The 15,055-nt window shown below is 48.9% G+C and overlaps 1 protein-coding gene across 2 annotated transcripts in view; it reads left to right on the top strand.

The window, feature by feature from the left end:
- The window catches only part of CERK (ceramide kinase), a 52,272-nt gene extending 38,551 nt beyond the window's left edge, over positions 1–13,721 (top strand). The window contains exons 11-15 of one of the 2 annotated variants that reach the window (XR_007947812.1): positions 2,631–2,836; positions 4,160–4,368; positions 4,685–4,798; positions 7,745–7,831; positions 11,146–13,721. Coding sequence is in view for 1 of the 2 variants with exons in the window: in XM_051962996.1 (XP_051818956.1) it covers positions 2,631–2,836; positions 4,160–4,368; positions 4,685–4,757 (488 nt within the window). In the remaining variant the exon portion in view is untranslated. Of the gene's footprint in view, positions 1–2,630; positions 2,837–4,159; positions 4,369–4,684; positions 7,421–7,744; positions 7,832–11,145 lie in introns of those variants that run through there. The other variant, XM_051962996.1, reaches the window with a different exon arrangement.
- Positions 13,722–15,055: the final 1,334 nt, after the last annotated feature.

The following is a 15,055-nucleotide window of genomic DNA, read 5'->3' as shown; positions in this document are numbered from 1 at the left end:
CTTTTGTGCATCAAAGCTGCGAAAAAACATCATTTTATAGGTGGCTGTCATTCAGCCCTGAGTCCTGTTGGACTCCTCTTGGCAGACCCACTGGAGGGGGATTTGCCATTTCTTTGTCTAGCGGATTAAGGCAAACAGGATGAAGTTCTATCCACTGAGCCATCTAGCTTCTCCTCATTTCATGGGACATTTCATCATCTCTTACTGCCACGTTCGTGATAAGTATTTACAAATAGACCATCAGGAAAATTACTGTTTCTGTGCCAACATCTGTTACAGTGAATGAAGTAGGGAAATTCTACAAAATTCAACACAACTCAGTAAGATCCTTTAAATTAAATCCAACATATTTTTTTTCTTGACAGTTTCCATTCAAAGGTACTAAAAATAGCTAGATCGTAGATTCTCTCGGAGGCCCCTTCTGGCCATATTTCTATGACAGATTTTAGAAAAGTTGGCTCAGGAGTTAGGTGGGCTTATTTAAAAAAAAAATAGAGCAACATCTTACCTACACATCCTTAAATACTTGGTTCCAGAAAAGGACTCAAGTGCCAGACACATTCTAGACTGAATAAAACCTTTGAATTCACAGCCTTTCTCTACATCCAACCCAGTGACCTGTCTGCTAAAGTCATTGTGAGCATCGATACAGAACTAGAAGATGAAATAAAAATAAAAATAAAAAAAAAATAGATACATCTCTTACTGAAAAGGAGGCGGAGCAGCAGCTTGTCAGGCTTCCACCACATGCGCACCATTTCTTCAAGAAGTTTAATCAGTTAAATCAGTTACAATAACAGGCCAAAAGAAACTGAAATGAGGCTTGGGTAGCAAAAATCTTGAAACCAAAGAAAACTTGAATTTAGAATATGGACTTGTTTAGAAAATATGACGAGAAGATGGGAGATGATGAGCAGTGAACCTCATAAAACAAGGAGCAGAGGCAATAAAAACCAGTTTAAGAAAAGCTTAGCAAAAGATCCCAGGAAAAAATAATGGTAAATGTTGGAGGGGATATGAGAAAACTGGGACTCTGATGCATTGTTGGTGGAACTGTGAACTGATCTAACCATTGTGGAGAGCAGTTTGGCTCTGTATCCAAAGGGTTATTAGACTATACAGTCATTACTGGGCCTGTATCCCAAAGACGTCATAAAAGATGGAAAGAGACCCACATGTGGAGAAGTGTCGATAGTAGTCCTTTTTGTAGTGGCAAGAAACTGGAAATTGAGTGCATGCCCATCAGTTGGAGAATATTGTATATGATTAGAATGGAATATTATTATTCTATAAGAAAAGCTGGCTGATTTCAAAAAGGCCTGGAGAGACTCAACATAAACTGATACTGAGTGAAGTGAGAGAGAGAACCGGAGAATGCTATACACAGCAACAAGATGATTATGTGATGATCAACTCTGATGAACTTGGCTCTCCCCAGCAATACATTGATCCAAGACAATTCCAATAAACTTGGGGTAGAAAATGCCCATCACATGCAGAGACAGAACTATGGAGACTGAATGTGTTTTGTTTCCTTGCTTTTTCTTGTGATTTTCTCCCTTTGGGTCTGACTTTTTTTGTACAACATGACAAGTATCAGAATATGTTGAAAAGGAGATTGCTTGCTGTCTTGGGTAGGGGGAGGTAAGGGAGAAAGGAAGACAAAATTTGAAACACAAAATATCCTGTAAAAATTAATGTTTAAAACTATCTTTTTTTAATTTAGAAACAAATAAAATACTGTTGAGGAAAAAAAAGGGAGACCCAGGTCCTAGAGGAGGAAATGAAGACACCAGATGGAATGGGGGGAAACAGCTAGAAAAATGTTTGTAACAAACTCTTTTCCCCATTCGAAACGTAACCACCCTGCTCACATGCTCCCATCATGTTCCTGAACATGTTACCCAAAGAAGTGGGAACGATTGATAGAAACAAAGGTGAAAATGAAGTTTGGTTAGGTAGCCGAGAGACTATAAAGAGCAGCCGAGTCGTTGGCCAAGAAGATCAGAGCCTTGGATCTGTGCCTGCTCCCAGGCAGCTTTGTAGGATGCACAAGGATGGAGCCTGCAATGGTTGGTCAGGGATGTCCTTGTGACGATGGCTGCGCAGGTGGCAGGATTGTGTCAAGATTAGGATGGTGTCTCCACTGCGTGTGTTCAAACCCTCGAGTTCCCTGCAGCTCTAAAGCTACAGGGATAGAACAGGTGCTGCCTGCTGTAGCAGAAGCCATTCCCTCATGGAACACAGGGTCAGGTCTCCTTCCTCTCCCTCTTCCCATGTGCGCAGTGTCCTTCTGTGGCATGGCATTAGCTATTGCCCGTCTACTCTTTTTGTTATCTGTGCTGTCGGGTCAGAGTTGGCCGTTTCCCAGCCTTGCCTTATGTCCCTTCACCTTCCCCCTCCATGCTGTTGTCCTCTTCCTTCTCATGTTTGTTGAGACCCTCTCCTTCAAGGTCATGCTCAAGCGTCCTGTGCTCTAGACGCACCTCCAGCGAATGTCTGTGTTGGGTTGCAGCAGGACCCTGCACAGTACCTGCTTCAGACCGGTTGGTGTTTTTAGGACAGCCAGCCAACTTTTAGGCCAGAAAACCATGGCCTTCAACCACCAAAGCCTCTTCTTGTCATTGCAGAGGGAGTAGAAGAGTGGAAAGTTATCCAGGGGAAGTTTCTGGCAATCAATGCGGCCAACATGAGCTGTGCCTGTCCCCGGAGCCCCAAGGGCCTGTCCCCGGCGGCCCACTTGGCCGATGGTTCCTCAGACCTCATCCTGGTCCGCAAATGTTCCCGGCTGAACTTTCTGAGGTATCTCATCAGGCATACAAATCAAGATGACCAGGTAGGTATTCTTGGGGAGCCCTGGAACATCTAATTGTATTTATGTTTGTGGAGAACAGGTCAAAGGGAGGCCTCTCTAGAGCTTTCATTTAATTTGGAAGAGCGCCAAGACACTTGGTTTGTGACTTCAAACCATTTATCAAGGGCACCTTTTCCAGAAAAGTATATTTACATGAAAACATGTTATATTCATCTTTCACTGTAAAAATATTATCAGGGTTTGTGCTGTTTGTCACTTTCCTTAAGATGTTGAACCCTGTTAAAATGAGCCAATATTGATTGTCCCGTTTAAAAAATTTATGAACCTTTTGCAACAGAGGAAAAAGTTGAGTTTTGGTGAATTTTTCCTCCCCCTCTCTCTGACAGCCCTTTTTCCATCCATGGGTAACCCTGAGGCATTTAACATTCAGCATTCCCTCGGGATCCAAATACAGCCACTGCGAGACATGGGGCCTGCTTTGTTTGCCGCCTTGGGCCTGCGTGGACCAGAAGCCCGATGCATTGCCCCTGCCCTGGGAGGGGGATGGGAGCTCACATCCCCTCATGGCCCCAAGTCCCGCCTCAGACCTTCTGCCAGGAGGCTGACTGACTTTCTCTGGGGGTAAATCCTACACTAGAGACTCTTAAGTTTCTTTAAACCCTTCATAATCATGATTTCTCACAGAACAGCCCTGTTCCTGTCTGCCTCATGGCACCCTGTTTTTTCAGTGACAAAAGTGTTGCTGGGAGGCCTCTAGGCTGTCTCCACTTTCCTTGGGGTGTCCCTGTGGGGGGAATCCATGTAACCACCCCCGGCAGGAAGTAAGGGGAGGGCATCCACGAGGCTGGAGGGGTGTCAAGACACAAAGGGCCTAGAGGATCAGGGTTCAGGGTGCACACTCAGCTTTCACAAGAGCTTTAGCAGTCTGCTGTGTGAGGCTGTTGAAGAGCTAAGATACTGCCTCAGATACTGCTTAAGGGGGTTTATCTAGGGATTTGCTCCCATTCCCGTTGAGAGACTTGTCTGAATGGCTGCTTTGGAACTCTTACCACCTGTGCTCTGCCGGGTGAGCCTGAGAGGCTGGCAGAGACAAAATTGGGGTACAGGTGTAGGCAGAGGCAGCGTGCCTTAAAGCAGCTGTTGGCCAGGGACGGGTGCCCTTGTTCTCCTTGGGCCATGATCATCAGCCAGCCTCCTAGGGATTGGCAGAAGCCAGGAGGCCCCTTGGGAAATGGTTTTATTTTTATATGAAAAGTGACACTAGAGTGCGTGTGGGATCCTGGGGGACATGCACCACCTTACTTTCCGAGACACCTGATTGTCCTGTTGTTTTTTGTTTTGTAGTTTGACTTTGCATTTGTTGAGGTTTACCGGGTGAGGAAATTTCAGTTCACCTCAAAGCATTTAGACGATGAGGATGGGGACCTCAAGGATTTAGGGAAGAAACGATTTGGGCAGATCTGCAGCGATCATCCCGCCTGCTGCTGCAGCCTTCCCAACAGTACCTGGAACTGTGATGGAGAGATTCTGAACAATTCTGCTATTGAAGTCAGGTGGGTGGCTCCCCGCAGGCGCCTTCTGTCTGGGTCGTCAGCAGCCACCGACCAAGCAGCTAACAGGGACCATCACCGCACCCCCCCCCCCGGAGCTTCAGCACCCCCCTCCAATGGCTCCCATTAGGCCCTGCCCCCCAGTCTCTTTATTTTAGATCTAGGATCTTAGAACAAAAGGGGCCTTCAGAGACTCTTTCGATGCCTTCCATCGAAGGGATGTTGGGGAAGAGCCTGGGGGACCTGCACCGGCCTGGTCCTGGGAGCTCCAGTGTGCCGGCCCCAGAGCTACATTCACCTCTCTTATCTTTGCTCTCAGGGTTCACTGCCAGCTGCTGCAGCTCTTTGCCCGAGGGATCGAGGAGACCCCGACGCAGGAAGCCCTCAGCTGAGAGAGCGTGGCGGCGGAGGCCTTGCGGTGCAGCCAGCGCTTGTAAATCTTCAGACATATTTATTAGAGAGAATGTCACAGACCAGTTCTGTGGGTGCATACACACATTTAAAATTTGGAGTTTATTTTTGATAGTTAAATGTTGATTTTAGAAAACTGCCTTTTTCCAGCTGTGTCTGTCCATCCTAAGCATTTACATGTGAATCATCAGGGGCCTAGGAGGAGGCAGGCCGGTGAAGGTCACCCCACTTTCTGAGCGGCCTGAGGTGCCGAGGGCATGAATCCTGTCCGTCAGTCACACTCCACGGCGAGGCCGGGGGCCTCCAGCAGCATCTGCAAAGGACCTCTGAGCCTCGTCTTTGCGTGATCGGAGAGGATGCGTGGGGCTGAAGTTGAAGCCCCTCGTGGTCCTCTCTCCTCGGTCCGGGCTTTGTCCCACCGCCCAGGAGAGAGCGTTCTGGGCTTCCAGGCAGCCTCGGCCTTCAACAGTCACTTATGGTTCACCTTTAAGGCCTCCTCTGTGTTGTTGAACATAGTGTTTTCCTGAGGACCATTTCAACCAGTGGCCAGTCCTAAGGGTGTTGGTGCAGATAGGCCGTGATCGCTGGGCTGTGAGGTAGGGGAGCAGGCGCCAGCAGGCTGCATTAAAAAAAAACAAAAACAACAAAAAAACGGCGTTTTGGATTCCAGACATCGGGGCTCGCTGTTGACGCGGGCCGAGCGGTTAAAATAGCATTCATTGTGCTGCCTGAGCAGCGGGAGAAGCTGGCGTTCAGTTAATCAGAAGTTCACTATGTGAATTGTTTGTTGTTAATGATATTAACTGCAAAACCCGAGTGTTCCCCACAGATGTGCAATTGTTCTCCTCCAGTGTGTGTCCATTTGCGTTACCTTGGAGTCTGTGCTGACAGGCCTGACGAGACGGGGACTTCTCTGCCTCACGTATTTCCATCTGTTTATCGGAAGTTGTGTCCTTTTCAGCTCTCGCACTGTGTGTCGTGGGGGGTTTCAATGTTTGTGTTTTGTCTACAAACCAGGATTAATTATTCATTTACCACTGAAGCACTTGAAAGTACAATTATCAGAGGAAACAGATTTTTCAATGAAGGCATTCCTATTCCAATAGCAGTGTAATTATGAAATCATGTCCTAGATCATTGTTTTCTTCTTATTCATAGCTATGAAGATGATAAAATGTATTCAGAGTAGTCTCTTTTCAAAATACAAGACGATGAGCTTAGAGTCGCTTAAGTGTATTCTCGTAGTGAAATACTTGAGACTGCTTTTACCAAACTAGGCTATTTTATATACAGTTCTAGAATCCGTAATGGATGGGTTTTTACCAGTTCACTTAGGTATTTAGACATATTTAACACACATCACATAATATATTTTTAGAATTTACTTGGAGCAGTTTAGTGTTCTGAAGTAGAAATCAGCTTACCTCTTGCATCATTTGGTCCAACCCTAGGAAGGAGAGGGAAACTCGTTAAGTGGATTTCATGAAAACGTGAAGGTTTTCAGGGTCAGAGACTAGTCGAGTGGCCCTCGGGCTGGAATTAAATGTCTGGCTCCACATAGCCATGGTTTCCAGGAGTTCCTAAGTACTTTGAGTCTGCCAGGGACCACGGCTCCTCCTTTGGCATTCCCTCCCTTCTGCCCGGGTCTCAGCGCGCCTGGCAGGGGCGCCCACGCGGCTCTGCAGGAGGCCCTCTGACCAAAAGGCATCATCCTCAGGGCCTGTCAGTCCAAACATCATTGATTATCTCATTCATCCTCTCTCTAAGATGGTGATGGCCCCCACAGGGTGGCCATGGCTGGTGTGCCCGCGATCGCTGTCTGCCTTTCGGCTGCCAAGCCAAACTCGACACTTGAAACGTGTCTTTTTTGTGAAAATGATCTTTCCTTCTGACTCCGACGGAGTCTCCCAAGGGGGCGATGGCCCTGCTCAGACCCCCAGGCCCGCCTCTGGCCTAGCTTGCCAGTTCTGGGCTAATGATCTGAATTGTTCATAGGAATCCCCGGGCCCGGAAAAAGGCCCCTCCACATTCCCTACTTGGCCAGCTCAGAAAGGGCCGCCAGCTGGCGTCAGTCCGGACGGACCCTCCCTTAGATGAGCACCCTCCCCTAGGTGAGGAGGAGACCGGACATTCCCCGACTTCCCCTCCGTCCTCAAGGGCCGGTCTGTATGCTTCTTGTGGGACCGCTCGGCCCTTGGGAGGAGCGCCCCACGCCCGCTCCCTGCCTGCTCACGCGCAGCCCCTCCCCCTGCGCATGTTGGGCTGTCTGGGTCAGGGACCCCAGGGGCTCCCAGATGGGCCCTGACCTCTCTGCCGGCCTGGAGCCCAGCGCCGTGCTCTGACCACGGGGCGGCCTTCTGGAGCCCGGGCCGCAACCGAGCAGTGCGGGCGGCGGCTGTTCCCCCGTACTGCGCTCTTGCTTATTTTCACTAAGAAAAGGGCTGTGCAGGTTGTGCCCGCTTTTCTCTGAAAACAATTATGAATTTATTCCTTAAGTACAATCATGGAAAGAAAGAAATTACTGATGGAAAAACATAAGTTTCATTTTCTATCTAATCTTGCTGGTTTCAAGATTAGAAGAGGGTATACTTAATGTTCTGCGATGTTGAGAAGACTTTAAAAAATAAAATTATGTTGGACAAAATTCGACTTTTTTCTTTGCTTGTGTTGAAAGTTCTTGTCTGGAGGAAAAAGAAAGACCCCGTGAGCCTGTCTTGCCCAATCTTAGGAGACTGAGAGTCGGGAGGGAGTGGGGAGGTCTTGGAAGGGTCCTCCATCCCTGCCTGTCCAAGGCCTCCAAGCTCTCCCAGCCTTCCCACGGGCCCCAACGTTTGTCAGACATCTGACCAGTATGGGGTGGAGGGAGGGCCCCTGGGCACACTGGGGAGAGGGGGGAGGGGAGGCCGTGGGACCTGCTTTGGTCCTGGCCATGGTGAGTTCATTTCTGTTTGTCCTCTCTCTCTCTCAGAAATACTGAAAAAGCATGGAAACAAGTGGCCTTTTGGGAGCAGCCTTGGTCAGCTGGACTACAAAGGCCCAGCAGGTCCTTTTTCAGGTGGGCTGAGGTTCCCGCCCCTTGGAGGGGGTGCCGGACACAGGTCCGTGTGATGGGGGTCCTCCTGAGTCAGCTTCAGTGGCTGGTGCCCTGCCACTGGCAGGTGCCCATGTGGAGGCACGTCCTTGCAGTGCCCATGGACTGGAGGCTGTTGGCAGTGAGAACGGGCTGGCATCCATCACCCACTTAGGCAGCAGGTGTGGTGGGCAGAAGTGGGATGTCATGTCACAAAGAGGGCCCTTCCCAGGCACCCAGAGCCCAAAAGGTGCAGCTGAACCCGGGCTCCCTTGTTCTGGCTCCTGAGCCAAGGAGGGCGGGGGGGGGGGGTGGTGAGGCTCTGGTGATCCTCTCGCTAAATGCTCCTTGGAGAGGCTGACGTGGGGAGGCTGGACCCCCCAAGAGAGGTGATGGAATGTATGCGAGAGATGGCGGGAGGGGCCCAGCGAGTGACTGCCGTGTGAGCATTTGTGGCAAGAATGGTGGAAGCCCGTGTGAGGGAAGACCCCGCGCCCCTGGGGCCAGCCCCTACCACCCCCCACTGTCTCTCCATGGTCACTCTAAAGGGGAAAGGAGCGGGTAATGTGAGGTCCTGTGCAGCCCTAGGAGTGAGATGTACCAGCAGCTTGGTGAGCGGGCCTGTGTGTCAAGGAGGGAGCCCCCACAGGAGGAACCCAGACAAATCCCTTCCTGGGGGAGCTTCTGTCCTGCCCCGGGGGAGGGAGGTCAGGGGGCTGAGGACATTGGTCTGGTGTGGGAAGCGTTATGGGTGTTGTAGAGGGGATGCTGAGGCTCGAGAAAGATCCACAGCCCGGGGGTGGGGGGCCGACCACCTCCGCCTCATAGAGCTTGCCCGACCCATCGTCCACTAGACCTCCAGCTGGTCAGAGAACCAGCATTGGCTAAGCACCTGCTGTATACCAGGCACTGGGCTGAGTGCTGGGGAGACAGCAGACACGGCAACAATGGTGCACCAACAGGATCCTGGACGTGCCGGGTAAATGGAGAGAGTCAGCAGGGAGAGGCACCAGAAGTAAGAGCCTGGGTGGGATCTAGCTGGAGGCGAAAGGGAGCCAGGGAAGCCGAGGCAGTCGTAGCGGGAGAGAATTTCGGACGCAGGAGACACTGTCCCCAGAAGCAGAGCATCTTGTGTGCGTGAGAGCGCAGAGGCAAGCAGTGCATGGTCCCAGAGGGGCAGGGCCAGTGCTGGAAGCCTGGGAGGTGAGAGGCGCCAGCAGGGCCTTTGGTTGCCGCGGGATCTGATGATTGATCTTTTTTTTAAACCTTTGTATCATTATTTAAAAGTTATTTGTATATCACATTCTCTCTTTTTAAAACATTTCCACATTAGTTATGTCGTAAAGGAAGAATCAGAACAAAAGGGGAAACTATGAGAAAAAAATGAAAATAATCTATTTCCATCTGCATTCAGTAAATAGTTCTTTGTGTGGAAGTTCATAGCATTTTCCATCACGAGGCTTTCGGAATTGTCTTGGATCACTGAACTGCCGAGAAAAACGAAGTCTGTCAGAGTTGAGCATTACACAATCTTGCCGTTACTGTGTACGGCATTTCCCTGGTTCTGCTCCCTTCACTCAGCATCCGTTCATGTCTGCTGTTCGGTCTGGAAGATGCGAGCGAGCCAATAGTTCACTTTGTATCACGGGTGTCTATGGTCTCAGACCTTCACTTTAGGCAACGATCCCTTGGGTGGCTAAATGGAAGCTGGACTGGAGGGGGAGGCAGATCCCAGCAGCTGTTGCTGTAGTTCAGGCAGGGGAGGATGAGGGCCTCCCCTCAGCTATTGGGGCGTCTTGTTTCCCTACATCTTTACCGCTAGCACTCTATTGTAGAATTACATGACTGTTGGCTTGCACTGGGGACCAGCTATAGACCCACTTTAGTCTCCAAGAGAAGGGCTCCCATAAGAAAGTAGAAGTCTTCTCGTGCATCCCTGCTGAGAGGTTGGAAGTCAACAATGGAAACTGCAGGGAGACAGACTGTGGTTCAATATAAGAGAAAGTTCTCATCATGTTTTCAACATTTACTTTGATAAATTTGAGATTTCCATTTTTCTTCCTCCCCAAGATGGCCAACAATCTGATCCATGTTGTACAGTTAAACATATTTCCACATTAGCCATGTCATGAGAGAAGAGTCAGAACAAAAGGGGGAAAAATCACAAGAGGAAAATCAACAAAAAAGTGGAAATAGTGATTCTTTGTATAGATAGTGAGTTCCCCGTGGCAGGAGGTCTCTAAATAAAGGCTAGATGAGCATTTGCCAGGGAATATATTGTAGAAGGGATCTCTACTTTGGTATGAGTTAGAACTCATGAACTTTCTGGTCCTTTTCTTCTCTGAGCTACTTTGATTAGTAGCTACATAAAAGCCTCAAGATAGTTGACAAGATGGGAAATCCCTCCGGTGTCTCAGTGTTTACCTCAGGGTTGGGAAAGGAAATCGTTGGAAGAATTTCCATTTTTAAAAAAGATTTTTAATTATCTTTTGTTTTCACATGACCTATCCCTTCTGCTTCCAGACCTTCGATCTTTCCCACCTCACAAATGATTCCTTATAAGAATTTTTTCATAAAAGAGGAAGAGAAAACAATTCACGAAAACCTAATATATGGAAAACATTGGAATTTATTGGAAAAAATATCTTGATGAAATATGACAGATACATTCCCCTACCTATCTGTACAAAAGAGTAGAGGGAGCTATTTTTCTAGTATTGCTTCTTTGGGGCCAAGTTTAAGCTGAGAATTTTGCAAAATTCATTGTTTTGTGATTTTTTTCTGTTTCTAATGCTGTTACCATTGGGTATATTGTTTTTTTGGTTATGTTAAAAAAATTTTATCAGTTTTCATAAGTTCCTATCATGTAAATCTTTTGATATTTTTCAGTATTTGACAGATTGGACAGAAATTTCTTTTTTAACAAAAACTAAAGTGACATTTTCATGGTCTAAAATCTCCTTGGCTTTACAAGGAATAAATTCCCTGTTTTCATTGCGTGGGAAATATCCCCATCTTCGGAGAGCTTTGCATTGAATAGAGGGAGTTATCGATGCAGTGGGATTTGCTGACTTGAGTAGTCAGTGGCATTCATCACTCTCATTTTTATGGGGGAGTCTTATTGTTAGCTTGGTCCATTGCTTCTCCCATTGGAAATATCATCAGAAAACCTATCCTGTCTGGGAAAATCAAATGGAGGAGCATGATTGGGGGTGGGGGGTTTGCCAGTATAGGTCAGTGTTTCGATTGGTGATCTTTATCTGTTTTCCTTTTTCCTTTTGTTTTTGTTTTTCTCCCAGGAATGGACAGACGAAGGGGGAGTTATTGGGAAGTGATCACAGTGGCAATAAAAGCAACATCAGTAAACCTTTAAAAAAAAAAGAAAGAAAGAAAGAAAGAAAGAAAGAAAGAAAGAAAGAAAGAAAGAAAGAAAGAAAGAAAGAAAGAAAGAAAGAAAGAAAAACAAAGCAGATGAACAAAGCACGGTGCCCAAACTTACATGCAGAAGGACAAGAAACCCATTAAAATATGGTCTTGGAAAAGTGCTCCAAGTGGATAATAACAACTCTTCCTTCTTTAACATTTTATGGTTTGCAAGAAGCTTTCCTTATAACAACCCTGGGACAGAGGTCGAAGGGGGCCGGCAGTCAGCAGTTGGGGAAAAGGAAGAGCCCAGATGAGAAGGCAATAACCCTGACCTTGGTTCTTGGCCAGATTCTAGAACACATTATTAGATGGATAATTACACGGAGAGCATTTAGAGTCTTTACAAGGAGTTTGCATGGCTTCATTCAGAACAGGTCTTGCTAGACTAGCACCATGGTCTTTTAAAGCAGGGATGCTCGGGTTCTAAACCCAAATAGGTGGGGAGGGCAAGGATTCACCCCGACTTGTGAGATCCTTTTGAGGCGACCTGTCTGAAACAAACAAACAACAAAAAAAAATGCCCAAAGTGTACACAGAGTCCAAGCTGGTTTCTATTCTGGAAGACGGAAGTACCTTGACTATAGTCTGGGAAAATCTTCCTTAAAGCAGCAACAGCAGTGTTTTAAGGAGGAACAAGAAAAAATCATCAGAGATGACTTCAAGGACCACCTTTGTCACTGCCTACAGTTGAATTCTTCAGAAAAGTTAGGTTTGGAAAGAGAATGCTGGAAAGGTGGCATTTGAAAATGGGATAAGGTTTCTGCATCATGCATAGCAATAGTGGCCAGAGGTAGAGTGCACCTGACTTAGGTCAGGAAAAATACTTTGGCCTAAATCTCAGTCTACTGGAGAGTTTGAAATGAAAATGAGGGAAAAGTCAAGAGGGAGGAAACCATCAAGACCGGTACCGTGGAAAGCAGCCAGAAAGGAATGGAACACAAAAGGAGCAGGGATTCATGGGAGACAATATCCAGAATGAAAGCCGGCGGGAAAAGCCACGGGTCATGGGCAGAGGGGCCCAGACGTCCTACCAGTGCAGGCAGGCGGCGGTTCCAGAAGGGCTGAGACCTGGAGAGAACCACAGTGGACGGCAGGTGAGAATACATGTAGACGTTGCTACCTGCTCTAACTAGACATGGCACCATCAGGGAAAGAACGAGGATTGAGAACCTGATAGGGCAGGGGCACAAACCAAATCCAGCCATTCCTACCCCCGAAATTCAGATTTTCTTGGGGGTTGGGGTGTTCACACGTGAGAAGAGAGAGAAGAAGAAAAGTTTTCCAGAGGAGGTGACACAAGAGCCACTTCTAAGGGAGGATTTAAGCGCAGCCTGGATGACCACTTGTTGGAAAAGCTTCATCTCAAGGACCCCCCCCCCCTTTTCAACTCTGGGACTCTCTGATTATAGGAGGTCTTGGCCTTGGAGGATTTCACAGTCTAGTTAAAGACAAATTGATTTGAACTGGACTGACGTGAATTGATTGACATGGTTCTATAGGGAAATGAATCGACTTGAGCCGAATTGATGAAAATGCAAAAGGATTCACAAGAATAGAGCTGTCATGGGGAAATGGGATTAGCCCTATTCTGCTTGGCCCCAGAAGGCAGAAGGCGTAACAATGGGCAAAACCGAAAGGGTTTAATATTGAGAGGAATTGAAATCAAGTGCACTGAGTGACATGGCTCAGCAGGATCATTCTCCCAAGGACGGAATAGTGATAATGAGGTTTCTGCCAACTCAGATTCAAGTTTCAAGGCAAGTCCTCTGAAACAGAAGTTGGATTAGAGTCTTTTAAAGCCCTTTCAATGCTGAATTTTCAAGTATTTTCCCTAAAACACGCTCCAGAAGAAAACTTGTGCAGGTCATTTTTGTTTTGTTTTAAATAACTTCTGTTTAAAGTTCTTTCTGAACTAGAAAACTACCAACAAACAACAGTTTTACATGAATTATGACACCATAAATTTCTATTACCGTTTTTGAAAAGGTATGTATGCAATTACATTGGATGAATGCATAAATGAAAACACGGTGGGGGCAGCTCGGTGGCACAGTGGCTAGAGCCCCAGCCCTGAAATCAAGAGGACCTGAATTCAAATCTGACCTCAGACACTTAACACTTCCTAACTGTGTGACCCTGGCAAGCACTTAACCCCAACTGCCTAGCAAAAAAAAAGAAAAGAAAAAAACTTGTGTCAGGGATTATCTTAAAGTGCTGAGGATACAAATACTGCCCAAAACAACAAAAAAAACCCAGTTCCTGCTCCCACAGACCTTATTGCCTTCTAACAGGCACCTCTCAGGGAGGGTGACAAGAGGAGGGTGTTTTTGGTGAAGGTGCAAGTCTCAGGAGTGTGATGGAGGTAGCTGATGGAGAGTCTCCTGTAAATCTGGTAGATCCGCAGGCCAGTTTCTGACAGTTACCGCTGGGCTGAGCCGAGCCCCTGGGATGGGATTCCCAAAGATGAGGGTGTTAGGCCTTACTTGGACTTGGTTTGCCCTCAGGAAGGGGGAAGGGGGAGGGGAGGTCCAGCGGGGGCTAGCAGACGGTGAAATGGCCAGGGAGAAGGACACCAGAGTGGGACGCGCTCCCGGAGCATCAGGGGGCCTCAGAGACTCTCTGCTTCCCCTTCTGTCCCCGTGTGTCCCTTGCCTGTTCGGTGGCCACGGGGATGAATCTGTCTCGTTTTGCTTCTCCGAGTCGTGGGCAGCCCTAGCCCTTGGTCAGAGTTCTGGTGGGTCCTTTGCACTGCTCTGCGAGCATTGTGAGCCCTGTTTTAGCACAGGAAGCCAAGTCTGAGAAGAGGTCAGGAAGGTCATGGGGGAGCAAGGAAGTGACCCCCCCCAGCTCTCTCCACTGCCTCTGAGGATGTGGAACGTGATGGAGACCCTCTCCCAGGAGTGGGTGACCGTGCCCACGGTCCTGGGGACCCACCGGCCAGTCGGAGAGTCTCACGGCCCTCCGCGGAGGGGACGGATGGGGAAGTGCTCCCTGCGCTAGCTGGAACGTTGGCAGCCTGACTGTGGCCCCCTCTTTTTCTCCCAAGTGTCTCTTCTCATTTCTTTTTGTCCTCTTAAATCTGGGCTGCACGGCCGCCATGATTCCTCGGCCTTCGAAGTTAGAGCTAATTCTGAGTGCCTCAGCAGCCACGCGGGAGCAACGAGAGACTTTTCAGGAAGGATCCCCCCACGTTTGCCTTGGGGGTTTTGTTAAGCGCAATGGTCCCAGTCTCTCCTTCGGGCCGCAGCACCAGGTACCCCGGGGCCTTCCAGGGCTCTGCCCCGGCCTGCGGTCTCACGTGGTCTTTGCAGGCGGCCTGCCGCAATCCACTTCGGGTGCGGCCGCAGCATCCCAGCAGGAGGGCCTCCGCTGCCCACCGGGGAGACTGCCTGAACAGAGGGCAGCGCAGGTGGGCCTGAGCACTCCAGTGTGGGGAGCACCGCAGAGCCCCGGGCGCATCACAGAAAGGGCTGGGGAGCACAGGAGCGACCGGCTCCGGCCTCGGCGCTGGAACGGGCCGTGGGGAGCTCGCCAATGCCCGCAGCAGCAGCAGCGCTCCCGCCGGCAGCCATCCCCTTCCTCCCGGCCTCCGCCCCCAGCCCCTCATCCCCCCGCGCTGCCCTCGGTAGCTTTGGAATCGGCCCCTCTCTGTTTGCACGGCTCCAGCTCCATCTCGGGCCCTCAGCCCCTCTCCCCCGGGTTATCCCAAGAGCCTCCGAAGTGCTCCTGGGGTCTCCTCCCGCTCTGTAGCCCCGGCTGCTGCCAAAGGGACCTTCCCTAAAT

This window comes from Antechinus flavipes, chromosome 5 (genome assembly GCF_016432865.1).
Source record: "Antechinus flavipes isolate AdamAnt ecotype Samford, QLD, Australia chromosome 5, AdamAnt_v2, whole genome shotgun sequence".
NCBI classification, from domain to species: Eukaryota; Metazoa; Chordata; class Mammalia; order Dasyuromorphia; family Dasyuridae; genus Antechinus; species Antechinus flavipes.
The sequence above is the reverse complement of the archived record's forward strand: the minus strand, read 5'-3'. Positions and strand labels throughout refer to the sequence as shown.